Source organism: Coffea arabica, chromosome 1c (genome assembly GCF_036785885.1).
Source record: "Coffea arabica cultivar ET-39 chromosome 1c, Coffea Arabica ET-39 HiFi, whole genome shotgun sequence".
NCBI lineage: Eukaryota > Viridiplantae > Streptophyta > Magnoliopsida > Gentianales > Rubiaceae > Coffea > Coffea arabica.
Genome location: NC_092310.1, coordinates 11,296,469 through 11,306,003, shown reverse-complemented (window position 1 = coordinate 11,306,003; position 9,535 = coordinate 11,296,469). Strand labels below are relative to the sequence as shown.

General features: G+C 37.9%; 1 protein-coding gene across 1 annotated transcript; it reads right to left on the bottom strand.

Annotated features, from left to right (window-relative positions):
* Positions 1–6,192: 6,192 nt before the first annotated feature.
* On the bottom strand, positions 6,193–8,088 carry LOC140038963 (uncharacterized). Its single transcript, XM_072084693.1, has 2 exons — positions 7,254–8,088; positions 6,193–7,202 (listed from the first exon to the last, which is right to left on the bottom strand). Exons 1-2 carry the CDS (start codon positions 8,086–8,088, stop codon positions 6,193–6,195), a joined length of 1,845 nt encoding a protein of 614 aa, XP_071940794.1.
* Between the last annotated feature and the right edge of the window lie 1,447 nt (positions 8,089–9,535).

Sequence of the window (9,535 nt, the reverse complement as noted above, 5' to 3'; positions counted from 1 at the left end):
GAAAGTTGACGGAGTGTCAACTACTACGGGATCAAGCTTCTGGTAATGTAATGGGAATTTGGCTCCTGAGAGTCATCCGTATCCTTATACTTTGGAGTAATTATTGTTTATTGGATTATTGTTTCTTTTGAAAAATTTTCTACATTCGTTCATTTTAAGATTGCTACTTGACGTGTTATTGCTCACCTTTATGAACTCTTCATGCTTGTTACTTTGCTATACCGAAAACTTGTACTTCTAAATAATGGTCAATTTGCTATTTGGAACCTCACTGGGCTTTTAGCTCATTCCACTCCATTTGTTTTCCTTTCAGGGGTACGAGTGACGCGTGAGACTTGTAAAAGACTAGCGTAGCCTTTTGTTTTGACTTTTGACTTTTTGGTCTTGTACTCGCGCTATTCCTCGAATGGAACATGTTGTACTTGGATTGTATACGTATTGAACTAGTTGGGTGTGTTGAGACTTTGTACCTCGATTTCTATTAATGTAAATTATAAGCTTGAATTGGGAATGTTATTTATGGTTCATGGATGTGTGTACGTGACTCGATTAAGATAGTGAGTGAGTCCCGGCGAGAGCTGGGCAGGCGGTCCGCCGAACCCTTTGGTACGCCTTAGGGGGAGGTGGGGTCGTCACATTATATCTGTAAAAAAAATATTATCTTGTATGAAACCAGTTTAATTCCTCGAAACAAATCAATAACTCTCTTGAAATTAAGGCTGGAAAAGGACTAAAATGTTTCGTGTGGTCTCTTTTTAAAGATATTTCCCTTCTAGAGGGCAAACTAGGACCAAATTAGTTCAAACAAGTTTTCTTGCTGAACAAGCTTTGTATGTCTTTTATTTGAAATTATTCAAATCCAGTGTTTTTAACAAATTTCTTCTAAAACAACTAGTCAAGGATAATTTCATGAAAACTTAAAGTTTGGAAGCTAATGCAATTATTCCCTAAAGATACTAAAACTAGGTTAAGCAAAGAAAAGCATTAGCTAGTCGGCAAGGTTTTAAAAAAATCCCGATATATAAATTTTAATATCAACGCACTATACTCAATGTATATAACTTAATATTAAAGCCAAATATAGCTAATACACAATTCAAATATAAATCTCGCTAGGGCTTCATCAATCATTAGCCCTAGGTCTCAGCAGATTTTATTCCAAACAAAATTCAGCAAAGGAAATCCAAGGTATCCAAAACAAATTCCAAATCACAAACCATGGACCTTCCAAGTACATTTCAGCCAACCACTTGAACAAATTCACCAAAAATTAAATTCTTGCAAAAACTACTCAAATGGCCAAGAGCTTCATCAATCATTAGCTCTTAGTATCAAACAAACATTCCTTGCCACAAACAACAGAAATTTAACTCAAGTATAGAAGATAAGTCACGGCTAGCTTACATTCAAATAACTCTAGAAGTTCATATTTTCTTTTCTTGCTTTGATAGTCAAGAAAAATTCTAGCAAATGTCAATTCAAGATGTCTATTAAATCTTCATCTCTTGCTTGCTAAAAATTTGAGAGAAACTAGTTAAATGTTCAACCCAAAACAAAAAGAAAAACCACAGCCAACTTGACTCCCAAATAATTCTAAAATTCAAATTTTTCTTCAATTTTTACTTAATTCAACATGCAAAAGGTGATTAGCAGGCTACAAGTAAATCTTAAACATTCCATATGAAAATCTTAGCTAAAATTCAAAGGAAAACTAATTAAATGCTCAACCTCTTCTTTCGGCCGCAATTCAGCTTTCTTTTCTTTCTCTTTTTTTTTTATTAAACACGGCTCATCTCAGCTTCATGCATGATCAAAATAATTAACTATCAATCAGTTTTGATCCAATCCAAGTGCGGACATCATAAAAAAAAAAAATCATCCAACCAGAAATTTCATTCCAACCTACTCGGTTGACATGCATGCATCCAGATTTTGTTTTCCCTCAAATTTCTGGTTTACACATTGCTAAAAAATCTCATGCAGGGCTTAATCATCCAGTATTTAGTTAGCTAAACACGCAACCAAGTGAGAATCAAACACTTTCCGGCAAATTTCGTACTAAAATACCCATACAATTCCCAAAACAACTCCATCGGCTAAGCTGGAAAATTGGTTTAGCAGTCCAGCAACTTCCAATAAAAATTTCCAGCCATGCAACCGAATTCCTGGCCATAAAGTTCACATGCAACAAAAAATAAAGAGCTATCTATCAGATTTGGTCCAAGACTAAGCTCAGATCATCACAAATTAGCAAGTTAAAGCTGAAATTCCAGCTCAAGCTCTCGGCAATTCCGATTCCTTCACAACCAGATTTCTTGCAACTTAATTTTGTCATCCAACCGCACAACCCCACATGCATGCTTATAAACAGCTTCATCAACCCATAAACAACTCATCTAAGTCCAGAAATTACCTCAGCTTGAAGCTTAATACACACGACTAGCAGCTGCAACAATTCTCCACTCTCGGCTGTCCAAAATTTGCAGTCCGCAACTCTTCCTCTCCCTTGCTCAAGCTTGCGACTAGAATGGAGGAAGTTTGGTTCTCAGACTACACCAGCTCATCGATGGAAGAAAGGATAACAACAGGTCTTTCTCTTTTTTTTTTTTTTTTTTAGCTTACGGACAGAAAGGAAAAGGAATGGAAGCTCGGCTCTCTCTTGCACTCCACTCGCAACTCACAGCAGAAAAGAAAATGGAAGTGTGATATTGTGGTGAATTGGAAATGGTATAGAGTGGAGTGTGTGGTTAGTGGAATGTATATATTGAGGTATTGTGAGTGGGGTTGGGTCGGCAATAGAAATGGAAGGTGCTGGAATGAGAAGTGGGAATTGGAACCGGCAGAAGTTGGAAGTGTTTGAAGCTAAGTTTGTTCAAGAATTTTTTTTTCCATGGCTGCATGGTGAATTTAGATTGGAGGAGGGCTATTTTGGTCTTTTCACAATTCATCCGAGTCTCCACTTAAGCCCTCAATCCTAAACTAATTCCAGAATTTACCCCAAATGTAATTATAAGAAGTTTTGACTTCAAACGATTCGTCTTGATTCTAGTTCTCGTTAACACCTAATGTTATTAATACTTAAAATTAGTTATTGAAATCAAGGAATTAATAAAAAAAAACAACAACACATTCTGCGTCAATAATTATTAACTTAACTTGGCAAAAATTCAAATAAACCTAATATTTTACACAATTGGATTATTTGTGACCTAAAACAAATTATTTTTGCACACTTATTTAAGATCAAATAATAATAAAGTTTATTAAAAGCCTAAAATGCACAAGCAACTCGTACACACATGTATATATGTATATCTATACTTTTCAAGGTTCTCACATCCTCCCCCCCCCTTAAATGAATTTTGTCCTCAAAATTCTCACCTTCTAATGAAATAACTTAGGGTATTTCCTCTGCATATCTTCGTCCAGTTCCCAAGTTGCTTCCTCTAGTTCATGATTTCTCCATAGTATCTTCACCAAGGGAATTTTCTTACTTCTCAATTCTTTCACTTTTCTTTCCAAAATCTTAACTGGTCCTTCCTCATAGGTTAATGATTCACTCACTTCAATTTCTTCCAATTGCAACACGTGGCTCGGATCGGAATGATATCTTTTGAGCATAGAAACATGAAATACATTGTGAATCTTGGCCATGCTCGAAGGCAATTACAATTGATACGCCACCTTTCCGACTCGTTTCAAAATTTCAAAAGATCCAATATACCTTGACTTTAACTTTTTACCCTTTTCGGACCTTACTCCGCCCTTTACGGGTTTGACTCTTAGGAACACTTTGTCTCCTACTTCAAATTCCAGATCTTTCCTCCTTGTGTCGGCGTTGCTCTTTTGCCGACTCTGGGTAGTTTGAAGCTTTTCCCTAATTAGTTTCACTTTCTCATGAGTTTCTTCCATCCAAGGTATAACCGTTGGATCTAAAATTTTCTTCTCTCCTACTTCATTCTAATGAATCGGAGATCGACACCTTCTCCCATACAATGCTTCATAAGGTGCCATTTGAATTGAAGCGTGATAGCTGTTATTATAAGCAAATTCTACTAAAGCCATATACTGACTCCATTTACCTCCAAAATCCAATATACACGACCTCAGCATATTCTTCAAAGTCTGAATTGTTCTTTCTGACTGTCCATCTGTTTGGGGATGATAAGCGGTACTAAACTTTAACTTGGTCCCCAATGTCTCTTGAAATTTTTGCCAGAATCGTGAAACAAACCTTGGATCTCGATCGGATATAATGCTTATAGGGATACCATGCAATCTCACGATCTCTTCTGTGTATAATTTGGCTAGTTTTTCCAAAGAAAAGCTCATACTCACAGGTAGAAAATGTGCGGACTTGGTAAGCCTGTCAACTATCACCCAAATCGCATCAAATCCTTGTTGACTTCTAGGCAATCCCGTCACAAAATCCATGGTTATATGTTCCCATTTCCATTCAAGAATTTCTAGTGGTTGCAATAAACCAGAGGGTTTTTGATGTTCAGCTTTCACTTGTTGGCATATCAAACATTTTTGCACAAACTTTGCCACGTCCCTTTTTAGACCGTCCCACCAGTATAATTCCTTCACATCATGATACATTTTGTTCACTCCTGGGTGTATAGTATATCTCGATCGATGTGATTCTTGTAGAATTTCTTTCCTTAATTCTTCATCATTCGGAACCACAATTCGATCTCAAAATCTTAACACTCCTTCAGATCCTAACTTAAAGTCTAGGTTTTCCCTTTTTTGTAACTTCTTCAACTTTTCCTGGATTGTAGGGTCTGTTTTCTTTGCCTCCTTAATACGTTCCAATAACGGTGATTTCAATGACAAGTTCCTAAATAAAATTTTCAATCTTTTCAAGCGAGGGTTCCAAACACAAACTTCTTCTAACATGTCCCATTCTTTTACCATCAACCCCGCTACTTGGGCCTTTCTGCTTAAAGCGTCTGCCACCGCGTTGGCTTTTCCTGGGTGGTAGTTGATTGAACAATCATAATCCTCCAAAAATTCTACCCATCGCCTTTGTCTCAAATTCAATTCCTTTTGAGAAAACAGGTATTTAAGGCTCTTGTGGTCCGTAAAGACTTCAAAGGTTACCCATCGCCTTTGTCTCAAATTCAATTCCTTTTGAGAAAACAGGTATTTAAGGCTCTTGTGGTCCTTAAAGACTTCAAAGGTTACACCGTACAAGTAATGTCTCCATTTCTTTAAAGCAAAAACCACTGCGGCCAGTTCCAAATCATGCGTTGGGTAATTTTGTTCGTGAGGCTTCAACTTTCTAGAGACATAAGCAACTACCTTACCATTTTGCATTAGTACACATTCTAGACCTTCCCTAGAGGCATCAGAGTATACGACATAACCTTCCACTCCATCAGGCAATGTCAAAACAGGAGCTGATGTTAAGCGTTTCTTTAACTCTTGAAAACTTGATTCACACCTTGGAGACCAAATAAACTTATTATTTTTCTTTGTCAGCTCTGTCATAGATCCAGCAATCTTTGAAAAGTCCTTAATGAATCGCCTGTAGTAACCTGCTAGACCCAAGAAACTTCTAACCTCAGTTGGAGTTTCTGGCTGCTTCCATATAGTGACCGCCTCAACTTTTGCTGGGTCCACTGCAATTCCATCTTTCGAAACTTTGTGCCCCAGAAAAGAAATTTCATCCAGCCAAAACTCACACTTACTAAATTTGGCATATAATTTATGCTCTCTTAAAATCTGCAGAACCACTTTCAAGTGTTGAACATGTTCTTCTCGAGTCTTAGAATATACTAAGATATCATCAATAAAAACTACTACAAATTGATTTAAGTACTTTTTAAAGACTCTCTGCATTAAGTCCATGAAAGCAGCTGGTACATTAGTTAATCCAAATGGCATAATTGCGAACTCAAAATGTCCATATCTTGTATTGAAAACAGTCTTAGGTATGTCTTCCTTCTTAATTCTCAATTGATAATACCCTTGCCTCAAGTCTAGCTTGGAGAAAACCACTGATCCTTGCAGCTGATCAAACAAGCTGTCAATCAATGGTAAAGGATATTTATTTTTAATTGTACCCTCATTTAATTCTCGATAGTCTATACACAACCGCAAACTTTCATCTTTTTTCTTAACAAATAGTACAGGTGCGCCCCATGGCGAATCACTTTCTGTAACAAAACCTCTCTCCAATAGATCCTATAATTGTATTTTCAATTCTTTTAGCTCTGCAGGAGCCATCCAGTACGGAGTCTTAGAAATCGGGGTCATTCCCAGCACTAGTTCAATTTTAAACTCCACTTCTCTCTCCAGAGGTAATGTTTTTAATTCTTCGGGAAACACATCTGGAAATTCCCTTATCACTGGCACATCCTCCAACTTCACTTGATCACTGGAAGCATTAATTAGGAAAGCTAAGAAACCTTGTGCTCCTCGATACAACATTTTCCTTGCCTGAACTCCCGAAATCATAGCAGATGATGCTAACCTACCTTTCACATCCAACTTTAGGGTTGCTTCCCTGGGAATCCAAAATTCTACCACTTTTGCTCTACAATCAAGCTTAGCATGGTAATGATCTAGGAAATCCATTCCTATGATAACATCATATCCTTTTATGTCCAAACTGACTAGGTCTACTAGCATCTTACGCTCTCCAACCCAAAACTCGCAGTTTTTATAAGCTAGGCTAGTAATTATACTCTTATTACCCATAGGTGTCCTAACTTCAAGATCAAAGGGTAATCTAACAGGTTGTACATCAATTCCGAACATAAAATTTGGGTTCACAAATGAATAAGTTGCGCCAGGATCAATTAGTACTCTAACTAATCGATGAAAGATTGGAAGAGTACCTTCCACGACCTCCGAGGAATCAGGTACAGGTTGATTGTCTATGGCGTACACCCTGGCAAGAACTTTTGGCCTACTCCCTCCAGAAGTGGCTGGTCCAGCATTCAGGGTACCACCGTCTTGCATTTTTGGACAACCAGCAATCTGGTGCTCACTACTCCCGCACTTCAAGCATTTCCCTTCTTTCCTCCAACATTCATCCTCAGTATGACCAGTCCTCCTGCAATACCCACAAGTTATCTGAGGAGTGGTCACACGACCTCCTTGTGAGGCGTTCCTAGTTTGATTCCTCCCACTTGATCCTCCTCTAGTACCGATATCTCTTCTTCCGGTACCTCTTGCTCCAGCTCCTCTTGCTAGAGCGCCTCGTGGTGCTCCAAGATTATTTACTCCACCCGTTCCTCAACCCACTTTGGCCGGTGGAGCATTTCCATAAGTTGGCTCCTGACTGCTGCTAGAGGCAAATCTTTTCTTAGCTTGAAAAGATTTTACTTGAGCTCTAGCAACTTCCATTCTCTGAGCTCTCTCAACGGCATCAGCAAAGGTATCTAATTGAACAGCAGCCAATCCCTCTTGGATTTCCACGTTCAGTCCCTGCACAAACCTCCTTACACGCCTTTGCTCCGTGGCTACCAATTCAGGAGCAAAATGGGACAATTTTGTAAATTGAATTTCATATTCGGCAACACTCACCGCCCCCTGCCTACACTTAATAAAGTCGTCCTCTCTTTTCTCTTGGATGAGAGGGGGTAGAAACTTGGCGTTGAACTCCCTTGTGAAGTTCGCCCAGGTTTTGGGAGTGTGATTCCTGTCCCAATTGACCCTAATTAGGTTCCACCAGGAACGAGCAACTCCCTCAAATTGAAACGCTGCGAAAGTCACTTGCCTCTCTTCCGTATAATTTAAAGCGACAAAAATATCAGAGATCCTCTCCCACCATCCTTCGGCTATCTCAAGTTCTGGACCTCCGTAGAACTTATGTGGTCCAAACTTCAGGAATCTCTCTAATGCCCGATCCTCAGTATCGATTGGGCCTCCTTGATGATGCACTGCCCCCGGGGCTTGGTGCTCAATCATACGCTCTAGAACATCGGTTATTCTATTGATTGCGGTGGCCACTGGGTCTCCGGCCACGTTTCCCTGACCATGGTCTTGATTGACCTCAGGTTCCCTATCACCACTACCCTCAGGGTGTTGTCTAGTTGATCTCCCACGTTCTCTACTTCTAACTTGCCGATCCATAGCCTAGTTATGCCTATATGTAAATAGAGTACACTACAAGAAATTTGGTTATTAGTGACAACATTTCCTAGTGACGAAAATTAGTCGTCACAAAATAGGGCCCATTAGCCACAATACAAAAAGTTGTCACAATTGACTGAAAGGATCAAAGGCATCAGTGATAACCTTGGATTGTCGTCACAGTTGAACTCCCGCCAGATCACGCCAAACTACATCAGCGGCAACTGTCTAAATGTTATTAGTAATAATTCCCTTTTGTTTGACAACTTGGCTATTGTTGTCACTGATAATAATGGAAGTAGTTAGTGACAACTTTCTCTTGTCACTATTTGATTTCAAATATTTGTACACTATAGCAATTGTTATTCTGTATCTGCTCTCTAATGAATTTTTTAACTATTAGGAACTCAAATTTTGTCTTGTAAATCAATATTAGTGCAATAATTTAAAATGAAACAAATCATCTCTCCTTAGTATAAAATAACTAAAAAAAATTCTGGAGTATTGGGTGAGAATAATGACAAGAAAGATAAATAAGTTGTAGTAATTTAGTTCACAATTTTGAGAAAGTGATATCAAAATTAACATCGGATCAACTGTTTGATATCATAAAAAAATTAACTATTTGAAGTAGAACCAAGGTGCATTTGCCACTTGCAGTATTGCAACAAAAGTTTCTCACCCATTATGAATATTTTCACAAAAAAATTTAAAAGTAGCAAGTAATAATGTATTAGTAAAATATTAATTCAACTAAAAAGTTGAAAACTAAAAAACTTTATTTGAAATTTTGCTACTGAACAATTAAGAGGGGAAATCTAAGGAATTGAAATTTTATTCAAAGTCAATAATCTGAGGAGAGGCTCGAAATTGATATTGGACACTTAGTAAAACCAACTATCAGTCATGTTTATTCATTCACTCTACAAGACACTACCGAATAACACTTAGAACCAAATAACACTTCTCCTAATCTCTGCCGAAACATCCCCTCGTCATCTCCTAATTGATCTTGGCTCTGCAATGATCAAATAGAAGATCACATTCAGCACCAACTCTCTGCAAAAAGAGGTATGCTGATTCTCTTTTTCCTCCTTAATTTTGCCCCAAATGTTTTGCCCTAATTATTTTTTTTTGCCAAAAATTTCAGTCCAGTTTTTTTGGGTTTCATTTGATTTATGAATGGAGTCATCTCCTCCTTTTGGATTTTGCTTACTTGTGGGTTTAACCCTTATTAATTTTTGGTCAACATTTTATTGTACAAGATAAAGGGCTTTAGTGGGATTGGATTGTAGGTATGTACGGGTTCGTAATAGGCTGAGGAAGGCAAATGTAATGTTGTATTGTGTGTGACAGTGGGAATGGAAGAGAATCAGGAGGCGATTTTGTGAAATTTTTTACTGTGGGTGGTACATGTGAGGAACATAGCTGGTAATTAAAATAGCAT